The sequence below is a fragment of the Adiantum capillus-veneris genome, chromosome 9 (genome assembly GCF_014529385.1).
Source record: "Adiantum capillus-veneris isolate H3 chromosome 9, ASM1452938v2, whole genome shotgun sequence".
In the NCBI taxonomy this organism is placed as follows: domain Eukaryota; kingdom Viridiplantae; phylum Streptophyta; class Polypodiopsida; order Polypodiales; family Pteridaceae; genus Adiantum; species Adiantum capillus-veneris.
The window spans coordinates 9,018,491-9,031,374 of record NC_140939.1 but is presented as its reverse complement, the minus strand read 5'-3'; the positions used below and the strand labels follow the sequence as shown (position 1 = coordinate 9,031,374).

The window sequence follows — 12,884 nt, the reverse complement described above, 5'->3', positions numbered from 1 at the left end:
CGTCCCTTGGTACTATGGGAAAACTAGCTTTGGAAGTCGTCGATGAAGCATATCCATGTGGCGCAGAGAGCCATGTGCTCGTGAAATTCCTCTCCTGCTTAAGGTGAGATACGGGTGCCGAGCTGCATGGCCTCGTTGTATGAGGCTGGAAAATCTGGATAGTTGAAAAATTTCTCGTCCACCCAAGCAGCTTCATGTGTCCCTCGATCCTTGAACTTACGGAAGCATTGCCTTGCTTGTTCTTTGTTCCGTGCTTGAATTGATGCAAAAGGATCTGTTTCGGCTCCATAACCTCGGCTTCATCAATAATCTCTAGTTGCTCCTCGTCTGGAACGCTCCCTTGAGGTCCACCTTGAAACAATTTAAGCCAAGAAATATGGAAAACATATTGCATTGTCCAAGAAGGTGGCAAACGTAATTGCGTGAAAACGTCATCTACCTTTTTGAGGATCGAAAACAGACCATACATACGAAATGAGAGTTTAGGACACCACGTACCAACTTGCTTGAGACGTTTCTTCATGATCTTTAAAAATACCCAGTCACCCTCCTTGAATGAGACATCCTGTGGATGCTTATTAGCATGCCTAGAACAGGACTCTTGAGCCTTGCTAAGCCGAAGCTTAACACTCTCGACTACCTTCGCATAGGTTTGACTAACACAATCAACATCATTAAATTTGGAAATAGACCTAATCAACAAACATTGAAAAGATCGGCCAAATGCAGTCTCATATGGAGTACAACCAATTGCACTAGAAAACGATTCATTGAGGATGGCTTGAACGAACGGCAAATATTGTTCCCAATTAGATTATTTGTCATGAACATACGATTTGAGAACATCAAATGCCACGTGGTTGTAAATTTCAGTTTGCCCATCAAATTGTAGATGAAATGCTGAAGGGAAATTTAATTTAGTGCCAAACTTTTCAAACAAAGCACACCAAAAATGGGATGTGAACTTGGTATCACGATCTGATACAATAGACTTGGGTAGACCACACAATGGATACCAACGCTTTATGAACAATCGTGCAACATCTTGTGCAGTAACATTGGCCTTGCAAGGGATTAACATGCAAAATTTGCTAAATGTCACAAACGGGAGCTCATAACAATATAAAATACATTCGGATAAATAGACTTTATCACTTAGTACTGAAGCCAAAGGATATAGAGAGAAATAGATAGAGAGTGAGAAGATCGACACAGTACTGGGGACCAGAAGATGGGCTGGTCCCCCCCGTAATAGTATCTTTATTACTGAGGAGAAGTCTATACAAGCACTTGAACCGAACGTATTACCACGTTCATTCTAGAATAAGACTTGATGGTTCCCGGAAGCCTCGGCTTCCGATTCCTAGGGAAAAACCCTATTCCAAGGAACTTCCGTTCCTTATTCCAAATCCTTGAGAACCAAGGTTCTCGCCTCTGGATCACACCTTCCAGACTCAGGGCATGGCATCCCTGCAACTCTTTTCCGACTCTGTTTCCAGAGTCCTGTTCCTGCAGAACAACTCCGCTTTCTTGGACACGAAGTCCTTTCCTTGGGAATTTCAACTTCCGGATCACATCTCGAGAGTCTACCTCTCTTCAATCCGTGGATCTGCTTCCCAAACTTGGGTACGAAACCCTTGGGCTGATCTAGCTCTAGTTCCTCAGAGCGCTTTCTCCTGCAGAGGCTCATGCCTTCCTCTGCTCCTACTCCCTCACGAAGAGGAAGTACACCTGCAATCAAATACTCAGAGATCATAACATGAAAATCGTTACCTTCAAAGTCTCGACGCTCGAAACGCAACTCGGTTCTCGAAAAAGCAATTCCCCGGAAGAGATCACAAAGCATAGAAAATCCTCTCTTCCAATCCTACACACAAAGAGGTGTGTTCTTGGGTTCCTTCTCGTAAATCAGCCCCGTCTATGACGTTTATGGGCTGAAAACTGAGAAAAACAGCAACTTCTCGCGATGGAAACACGCTCCGTAGGCACTTCTTCGCGAGGGAACTCGCGCACTGGGTCTTGGCGACATTTGGTACACTTGGGGCAGCCATGGGCATCACCGGCAACGTCTTCTTTACGGCTGAAATCTGTAGCAGCATCTCCTCCTTGCAAAGATTAGTCTTTTTCTGATCTGTTGCCTTATTTATCAGATGGCTGCCCACTTATTAAATGGGCGGTCGGCGTATTTTAAAAATAGTATGAACCCGCCCAAAAACTCAATAAAACCTTATAAGTTAAAAACAATGCTTTCACAGCACTTCCCAGGCGTCCCTGGATGCAATCACATGCACAGTTGCAATGCAGACATAGACTTCCTCGCAGGAAAGCATCTGCTTTCCCGAAAAGCAATCCCGCTTTCTTAGAAAGCATCTGTTTTTCCTCAAAGTTTCCTCTGAACCCATCTTCATTCAAGTGCTTGCTTTTCCTTGTGCACAATTCTAACATAGTTCGGAATTTCCTCCCGACTATGGATATTCCCTTTCCGATGCACCTGTCACCCACCTTGTGACGCATCAGGAATACCCATCACCTAGTCCTTTCCTACCGAACTTACGGTACAATCTCCTTCACGATGCTCTATGTCACCCATCCTATGACGCATCAGAGATGTCCGTTCCCGAATGGTCGGATACTTTTTTCCGATGCTCCCTATCACCCATCCTATGTGACGCATCAGAAGTACCCGTTCCTGGTGGCCTTACAGATATTCCCGTTCTCAGTGCTCCCGTCATTATTTTGAATGACGCACTAGGAATACTCTGTACTCGGATGTCTCCAGTGAGAAAAGCCCTCTCACTTAAAATTCCAATAATTCATTTAGAATTATTTTTCCTTGGTGTTCCAAGCGAGAAAACCCTCTCACTTATAAATCCAATAATTCATTTAGAATTATTTTTCTGTAAGATAAAGTCAATTTAGCAACATCCCTCTCACTTATAAACAGTTGTCCTCAAATGTAGAGGTCCAACTGGACTGTCGGGGAGAAACCGGAAAGATTCCAAATCTTACTCAATGGTGAGTTGAGCTAGTCCTTTCTTAAAAGAGAACTTAAAAATTAAATTAAACAAAAATTCAAAAATTCAAAAATTCAATAATTCAATACTTAGCTTACCGGTTCATGTCCTTCCTCTAGTACCTTGAGGATATCCTTTACCATCATCAAACTTACGAGCCGTGGAAGAACTCGTCATTCGCGTCTTTCCAACAGATCGAACGTTTCCTCAGTCGAGAGTCAGTTAACTCAATTCCACCTTCTCAATCGAGAAGAATAATCCTCCTAGAAATCAATCTAGGTATCTGTCCTTGCGCATAATCCTGCGCTGTTAGTTTAGAGGGTATTAAACCTCTTGTGTCCTCCCACATAGGGAATGCTCAAGTCATAGAGCATTAAGGTCGATGTCTTTCTTTCACAAACAAAGTTTGCGATCACCTTAAAGAAAGTTCTTGTTTCGGGCCGTCGCTCAACGTAGGCGGACGGTTCCAATCCGAAGATTCTTTGTGCACGACGGCACTTCCTTCTAATCTTTTCCTCCTGCGAGTTATTACCACCAGCAGTGATTTCCCGACGCCCATTAGCGTCTCTTCCTTACAAAATCATAAAAAATGATTCGCCTTGCGAGCATCAATGACGATTTGCAAAACCTCAGGCAGATAGGATTCTAGCCATAGCATTTTCTGAACGTACGTTCAAACCCAGTTCACAATAGAGCGAACCTTCTTTGATTCTCAGGGATGTTCTCCCGTATGTAATTCTTACCATTTTGAAACGGTTGGCGAACTATATTCTTACGAACATAATAGTTCGAATTTATTCTAGCAGCGTGTAAATGCTACTTGACCTGCTCATGGAGAAACATATACCGCAACCAAAAGTTGCTTCTGTAATGGTAAAAGCACATAGCATACTCAATGATCAACGATCATTAGAAAACCTCTTCTCCGTAGAGAAACTCAAATTCCTTCTACTGAACACACCTCAAATAGAGATTCTCGTGTCGGAATATCCTTGGCGCAAAAAGGCGCTCAAGAGAGTATAACAAACTCTCGTCCAATCCGTTAGCATAGGTCTGCATCTTCGTTTGTTATCCATGTACCCAAAGGTGTACATAAGTTTCAGTGAGCCTAGGAAAGTACCTTCCCTTCGTAAGATCCTTAGAGCAAAGACGCTCAACCTGACGATCCCTTGGCTCAATCTTAGAGCAAAACCCGCTCATCAAATAAACTAGGATTTCAATCCTTGGATTCCTCGAGCACAGTTCGTAGTTGTCGCTTCTTACTTCCCTCGTAAAGAGAGTGTTCATTCACTTGTGCGAAAAGCACTACCATATCCTCCCTTACCGGGTAGGGGGTGTTGGTTCATAAGGTCCTCAAGCTTAGTGAAAGCTTTTCTTTGGTTGAAATCTCGGAATGGTTCCTTCCTTTCTGCCGTCCTACCCGCAATAGCAAGTAATTTGTTTGTGAACTACCGGATACGAGATCAATAGTTGACCTTCCGGATGGTTGAGCAAACCAATTCATCTCAGAAAACAATGTTTCAAATCGATCCTACTCTCATAATTACTCGAGAGTGATTATCCTGCTTAGACACATACATATCTCGTGCATAAAAGCAATACGCAGTTTATGAGTTCCTCAAAGACTTAACTTTGATCAAAGACCTGCCCTCTCACTTAAAGTTCGAGGGTCTTTTGTTCAAAATCTCACGAGTTAGATTGAATTCCCTTACTCCAAACTTTCTCCGGATAGCAATGTATCCTTCGAGGAGAGGTAACAAAAATTCATTGTTTCTGTGTTCAATGGTTCCCCTCCCATTGTGGGGATTAGATTCTATGTACACTGAGGTGTACACTTTCAGCTTGTATTGCTGACTCCACCATCTGCTGCAAAGTATTTTGCAGATGCGTTTACAAAATTCGGGCAAAAATCCTTTGTTGAATTTCTTCATCTTTCCTCCCTCAGAGAGGGTCGAGAGTGGAGCTACCTTGGCAAGAGTGAACCACTACTTGCTTTGACTCGCTCGTGTTCCTATTGGGCAAACCAATCCCAATCTTCTTGAATGCCTTCCTCAAAGCGTAGAGGAAAAAAATTTTGTCCGAAAATTCAGCCTTGAATTGAATCCAAGTCTTGTTGTAAGTTCCTTGCAAAGCTTTGATATACCACCAAGTACTTGCAATCCCCTTGAGGTGTTTGGTCACATGCCTCACCTTCGACGCTTTTTTTTTCAAAAATTGCCGTTTGCAAAGGCAACTTCAAACTTGTCGAATGAAAGCGGTAGCTTTCGGAGCATCTTCCGTTCCGTCAAAAGTATCAAACTTGACTTGGAGTGTTCTGAGGTCTAAAGACCTTCTTCATATCCTTCCCGAAATGACGGGCTTTCATGGCTATAGTTCTGGATTGACGTTCATGGATATTTTTTGGATTCTGAAGGATCTCGAGCATTCCGCTCCTTGGATTCTCTAGGTTCTTGAGCATCATGCTCTTGTCGCCTTCTTAGAGAATCCCAAATCTTGTGTCGCCTTCTTGCAGAGAGAAAAAAATTTCCAACTCTGCGAGCTTTTCCTGCAGGACTTAGGTTTCCGCCTGCTTACTTCTCTCTTGGCTTGTCATGGCTTCTTCCCGTATCTTCCTAGAGTCGTCCTCTTTACAGAGAAAGAGAGGAGACCATGCTCTGATACCACTGTCACAAACGGGAGCGCATAACAATATAAAATACATTCGGATAAATAGACTTTATCACTTAGTACTGAAGCCAAAGGATATAGAGAGAAATAGATAGAGAGAGAGATAGAGAGTGAGAAAATCGACATAGTACTGGGGACCAGAAGATGGGTTGGTCCCCCCCCCCGTAATAGTATTTTTATTACTGAGGAGAAGTCTATACAAGCACTTGAACCGAACGTATTACCACGTTCGTTCTAGAATAAGACTTGATGGTTCCTGGAAGCCTCGGCTTCCGATTCCTAGGGCAAAACTGTAACAGACTTGGACACTCCAAGTCAAGAATCAACCGCGATAGCACCAAATAACCACTTCAAAACAATTCACAGATCACAATAGATTTGCACTGGCCCGGCGGAGTTCCGTGCCTAGAGATATTGGCCCCAAAGACTGGCGCCCCTTTCGGTATTTCTTTTTGTATTAATCAATCATCAAAGTACAAGAGAGCGGTAGGGTTTCACTCTCAGACTCTGCGTCTAGATGCTCTGAGAAGTGAGGCCCTCACCACTAATTTAAAGATACAAGGGATGCCCAAAAGCAGAGCCCCAAAAGCTTTTAAAATAAAAAGCATCAGTTCTCTCTCTCTCTCTTAGAGAGTCTTTTCTCTTTTTTTTATTTATAAAAAAGCAAAATTCGCGTCGCTCATCATTTAAATTTTTTTTTTTTATAAAATAATTTTCAGCCTCTGCGATTTTCGGAAGTTAGGGTTTCTGGCAGAAATTAGGGTTTGCAGGAATTTTAGGGTTTCTGGCAGAAATTAGGGTTTCTGCTGTCCGCCACGTCATCACTTTGTGACATACCCCCCTCTTGAAAGCATTGTAATCGACCGCGATTACGCCTGCAAAACCGACAAAAGCCATAAACCGTCTTAGCAGACACTGACTGTTAGTACCTACATACTAGGAACACACATCTAGCACATGTACAAAATCGACAGTCACATCACACGCCATCACAGGACATCACCAGACATCACAGGACATCACATGACATTCAACATTCATTCGGATCTTAGACCATGATTTATCGGCAATGTAGCTAGCAATCACATCTAGGTCCAATCGGGACCTCATCGATGTCCGATTGACTAACCCCTATTGCAACCATGTCTATTCGAGATCAATCAGACCAAAATGCTGCAGTCATTTCGGCTATCGGTTCCTGCACTCACAAGAAGTCAAGAACAAATCAGTATTATAATCAGGAATTCCATTTCATAAAGTCATCCAGTAGAATACTGTCAGCTCTCAGTATCCCTGAAGCTCAAAGAGACATCAGTGACTTTAGTATCAAAATCGAGGCATTTGTTGACAAAGGAGCGGAGTAACTCCCCTCTTGTGCATCCCACTGCACCAGATCTTCGGCCAAGCTGAGTTTTTGGGTTCCGTTTGGAGTAGACTATGCTAAACCAAAACATCGAGGTAAAGTTTCACAATCCGAGGAGTATCTGCTAGGTCCTCCTCCTCCATCCACTTCGCATCAAATGCAGGAAAGTTCTTGAACTTAACCAAGAACTGCCTTCGGACTTTACCTTTCTTCGTATCGTTATGTGCCAAAATCTGTTCAGGAACAAGGATCTCCTCGTTTTCTTCCACTTCGGGTTGCTCATCAGGCTCCCCATCATCAGGCACATCACCCTTAACAGGTTTCAAGAGACTCACATGCAATGCATTGTGAATCCTCCAAGTATCTGGCAGTTTCAATCGGAAGGAGACATCATTTATCTTGTCAGTGATCTGGAAAGGTCCGTAGTATCGCATACTAAGCTTTGGAAAAAGCCCTCTCCTTTCCCTTTTTCTTTCGTAGGCGTGCCTTCTCAAAACGTAAGAGCATCCAATCATCCTCCTTCAATTTCAAGTCGCGACGATGGCGATCCGCTGCCTTTTTCTGTCGTTCTTGAGACTCCTGCAAAGTCTCGCGAACCTCGGCAAAAGCCGTATCCAAATCTCGCGAATATTCATCCGCTTTAAATATCTAATCTTTCGTGCTCAGGAAGGATGGAACCTTCGCAGCACTTTCAACAATCTCACATGGCGTCTTCCCCATCGAAGAGTGTATCGTGTTATTGTAGGCAAATTCCGCCAAAGGTAAGTTCTTTTCCCATTGAGTCTTCTGATCCGAGATACAAGACTTCAATAAATCTAAAATCACTGAATTGGCAATCTCAAATTGCCCGTCAGTCTGCAAGTGGAACAATCACGAGAACTGCAACTGCGTGCCAATGTTCTCCCAAATTGCCTTCCAAAACAAACTCATAAATCTGGGGTCTCTGTCGGAGACAGTCGTCTCAGACGTGCCATGTAATCGGAAAATCATCGTGATCATTCTGTGTTCTCGGGAGATCAAAAATGAAATCCATTTCAATACTTTCCCAGGGGCGGGTGGGTATGGGTAAAGGGTGTAACAATCCCTGTGCCTTATGCCTGTCAAACTTGACCTTCTGGCATACTGCGCACAACTCTTCCACGTCTTTTTTGAGTCACGGCCAAAAGAAGTATCTCTCTACCCCCTTCATGATGGTAGCAATGCCGCAATGACCCGTAAAAGGTGGATAGTGGCATTCAGTCATAACCTTTTCCCTCAACGGCTGTGTAACGCACAACATAGTCTTTTTCATCAAGTAGCCTTCCCAAAGGGAGTATCTAGCTACTGTCTCCCCATCCCGTATCCGTGTGAAAATATCTGCAAAATCTGTATCTGTGGCATACTGATCGACCATATCCTCGAAGCTCCTATGATGTATCGCGGAAATAGCCAGAACCAACGGTTTCCGAGACAAAGCATCTGCCACCACATTCTTTTGTCCCTGCACATGGACAATCTGGAAGTGGAACTGTGACAAGATGTTCGCCCACCGCATCTGCTTTTCCGAAAATTGCTTCTGTGACAAGAAGTAGCGCAAACTCTGATGGTCTGTAAAGACAGTAAAATCCGCTTCGAGTAGGTAATGCCACCACTGAGTAAGAGCATGGATAACCGCCAAAAGCTCTTTCTCATAGATTTGTGCTGTCATCTCCGGCCTAGAGAACAAACGGCTCTCGACACTAGAGGCACAGGGGGGGAAGTTGCCTCTGGCTACAAGGGAGGGGGGGCTTCTTCTCGGTGCAGCGTTTTGCAATGCCGAGAGGGGAGGTTACCGGTGAAAAAGAGGGTGTTCTTCACGGTCTTCATCTCGACGGCGCTCCTCCACCAAAGCTCTTCACCAACACGGCTCTAATACCATGTCAAAGTCGACGATGTGGAAGCGTAGAGACCAAGGAAGGAGAGAGAGAGAGAGAGAGAGAGAGAGAGAGAGAGAGAGAGAGAGAGAGAGAGAGAGAGAGAGAGTCTCCTGAACCAATCAACCATGGCAATGAATAACTGAATGTGTGATGCAATGGAGGCAAGGGGTTGCATATATGGCAACCTCAGTAAATTGCCCTACCCAAACTTTGACAAATAAGTAAAATAAATACCTAAAAGCCAAAATAAATAATGGGTTCACATTGGGCAGTTCACTTGAGATGCCAAAACTCTAACAAAGTGGACCATAAAGCAATGGGTGACCTCGCTACTTGGCTATCTCTGCCACGCCAAAGGAAGAAATTGGAAAATGTTGTACAAGCATACATTTTATCTCTTCTTCTTTCTGGTTGAAACGGACATCGTGACAAGAACCTACGATGAGAACTTGAATACTGAAAATGTTTTTGGTCTAGGGTTTGAAGCAAATTCATCACATTGAGAACGGTCACAATTCTACATGGTTTAGATACTCCTCCTCTGAGTATGTACTCAGGAGTCTAAACTAAGTATTTTTCCAATGTGTGCAGATGCTAGGATGGGTTTCTTGACATCAGTACTTCTATTGACATGTTAAAGCGGATATACCTTGTGAAATGGACCAGCACTCACCAATTGTGGCCACTGACTTCTTGGAGTATGTAGCATTCCTTGAAGATGAGCTTGAGAGGAGGAAGTTGCAAATGGACGCTGCACAGAGTAAGCATGACGATGAGAAAGCTTGTCTGAAGGCACAAAAGGAGGTTGCACTTGATAGGTTGCGTGAGGCTCGTGAAGAATCACTATCGCTGAAGAATGTCGATGCTCAAACCAAGTCAATGGTATATGATATGAAGAATGACTTTTTTGAAACTGGTTGCTTGCTTGAAGAGGAGCTCAAACGGGAGAAGGTATGATTTTTCGTTAATGCTTACTGAAGATGCCCGTCCTCTAATTTGCAACGACTTGATCTCATTACCAAAGGATGTCTATGGTAGAGAACTTCTGTTTATTATTGATGTTCTAAATTTGTCCTCTAGTAGTAAATGGGTCATTGACAGTAAGCTGATGGTCTAAATCTACAAAATACAAGGAGAGTCTTCTTGTTTCTTCAGTCACTGTAGAGTCATTTTGGCCACCGTGACAAGAATATGGCCATCATGTGCTATGCCACCCCTAATTCAAAATTTTTTGGATGTTTAAAGGGCATTTTTCACACTTTCAATCTGATTGTGCACATTTTTGCTTGTAGGTTCTTGAGGAGAAGGTTCACAGTTTAGAGGTTGAATTGGAAATGAGAAACAACCTTCTTGACCATAGGTGGAGGAGACATGAGAAAGCAAGGAAACAACTTGAGAAGGAGAATGCAATTCTAAAAAAGAAAGCTACACTTGGATGGATGCTGGGGTGTCTCTCTGGTGACAAGAACACTTTTGAACACAAGTTGCATCATTCTTGAGAATTTGTTTGTTTGCTTCACATTTGGATTCTAAGATGCACATTGTGCAAGTCGTAAATTTGTTTCTATGGCCTTGCACATATTTTTTTCCATATGTGTATGGAAAGAATACCATACTTTGGCAAACGTATGGAAAACAGACGTATGATATCACATTCAATATCCCACTTGCAAGTTCTTTGAAAAAATAATTTTTGAGGTCCAACTTGGAATGCTTTTGGCATTTGGGAAGATAGCATGGGCTTATTATAGCTTCTAGCTTAGAGGAATCTCCTTTTGGCTTGGATAATTGAGGACTTGATACTAGATAGAGGCACATATTACTATCTATTGTTGGTTGTGCTTGATCATGCCCATTGTAGTTGTTTATGAGTCAATATGGGAGTCTTTTATAAGTTTGTTTATGAGTTTAGGTCAATATGGAATGGTTAAAGTTGGACATATTACTTCATGTTCTTGTCTTAAGTAGGCCAGAGTCATGTATGGTTCAATTTAGGTCAGGCAATCATACTCGTTTCATACTTCCATACCCGCATGCGTAGGGGTATGGAAAGAAGTATGGCCTTGCACGCGAGGAACATAGTGGTTATGATACGGCACAGGGGCCACCTTCCTAGGAAGTCAACCATCCCGATAATGTTACTGCACGTACGGTCTTAACTGCAAGGTTCACAAACCTTTCCAGCCATCCAGACTCCAAAAAACCAAGGTCTCGCCGTTACAGCTATGTACCACTCATAGCTCGCAAGTTGGGCTTACCACAAAACTTGAGGTGTTAAAGAGACCTCATGTCTAGTCATTACAGCTATGTACCAGTTATAGCTCACAAGTTGAGCGTACCCAAACTTGTTAACCCTTGGAAATGAAAGAACCTTTCTGATAAAGAGAAGTACTCTGACAAACTCCTTTTTTGATTCTTCAGCCTAGCTCATATGCATGTACATTGTTTGTGAACAAGAGGCTGAACTTATTTGGACAATTGGTGATTTTGCCCATGATGAGGAAAGACGATGTAAAGGAGTTATTAAGTCGCATCTTTTTAAATGAAAGATCTGAGCTTTTCTTCTGAGTTGTACAAACCTTTTGAACTTTGTGATGGTCCCTTGCAGTTCTCTTTCAGAGTGGCTTCTCTTGCAGTTTAGGAAGGCTAGAATCTCCTGTGAAGATTGCAACTCATAGGTTCATTGAACCATGGAAAAGGATCCGCTGAAACAAACAAACTACTAAGGATTATCATTGTGTTGTTTTGGCTATGTAGAGGTATACATGCTATCTGAGCCAAAGGGAGCTGCATCTTCTCTACTGAAAATGGTGAGAAGCATTCAAAGGGAGCTCGAGAGCGAGAATGTGGTCGCCGATTGTATCAACGACCCGCTTCATGTCAAGCTGGAACATGTGGAAAGAGAAATTTCTCGTCTGATTCAATGTGTGAAGGCTGCACCGCATTCAAATGATTCAAAAAACAACCAATCATCAAAGAACAGGTGTGCAGATTGCTTGAACCGATTTGATCATCCACTTGCTTGGTTTGCCATAAAGTAGCTTCTTATTGAAGCTATGATTTTTGCATTTTGGGATAATGAACTGAGTTTAAGATGTGAATTTGTGCAAGATGATGGCGCTTGGGGCCCAAGGGTCTCCAAGGCGAGGTTCTTTACACACGTGGGCGCACACGCGTTTGTGTGTAGAGTACACGAATATCTCTCTGTCTCTCTGTGTGTGTGTGTGTGTGTGTGTGTGTGTGTGCGCGCGCACTAAGTTGGGAGTAGGGGTCAACCACTCTTTTACTTGAAAAACACTCACACATGCGATTAATCCATTGCTCCATCCTGCTTGTATGTGCAGGAGCGAGGAAGAGGGACCATGCTTCTTCATAACAGTAAGAAAAGCAAACCACAAGGGCGAAGGGGTGATGAGCAAGGCCGGAGACATGCAGGAGGAGAAGGGGGACAATGTGCGAGAGGAGGTCGACGAGAAGGAAAGCAAGACACGGCGGCAGCAGCAGCAGGAGGTAGAGGAGAAACTGCAGAGCACGCAAGAGGAGATCAAGCAAACCTTGGGAAGGCTGGAGGCAAGCATGGGGCAGCTGCTTGAAGGCAAGCAGGGTCCGCAGGTGCCATCACCAGCGCAAGAACAGCAGCAAGAGGGAGGGGATCCCCCTCACCAGGCTTCAGAAGAGCAGCAGCCCCACGTGCAAGAGCGCAGCATCGACGATTTGATTCTTAGTAGGGCTCGCATGCCTTCTGGCAAAAAGAAGACCCGCAAAGCGAAACAGGCTGCTCCCTCAGCAGCCACGGTGACCAATAACACTAAGCCATTTTTACCAGCTGGTCATCGCTTAAGCTGGGGAAGAGTATGACATGACAAACGTCCCTTTGTTGGAATAATATAACATTGGCCTTCTAAAACAATAAAATGCAAAGTAAGTCATTAATATGATTGGCTT

At 43.5% G+C, this 12,884-nt stretch overlaps 1 protein-coding gene across 1 annotated transcript in view; it reads left to right on the top strand.

Annotated features, from left to right (window-relative positions):
- The window catches only part of LOC147450109 (uncharacterized), a 23,359-nt gene extending 10,475 nt beyond the window's left edge, over nucleotides 1–12,884 (top strand). The window contains exons 2-5 of the mRNA XM_086519444.1: nucleotides 9,531–9,890; nucleotides 10,232–10,397; nucleotides 11,697–11,922; nucleotides 12,284–12,884. Coding sequence (XP_086375570.1) covers nucleotides 9,597–9,890; nucleotides 10,232–10,397; nucleotides 11,697–11,922; nucleotides 12,284–12,797 — 1,200 coding nt within the window. The 5' untranslated portion in view covers nucleotides 9,531–9,596 and the 3' untranslated portion in view covers nucleotides 12,798–12,884. The remainder of the gene's footprint in view (nucleotides 1–9,530; nucleotides 9,891–10,231; nucleotides 10,398–11,696; nucleotides 11,923–12,283) is intronic.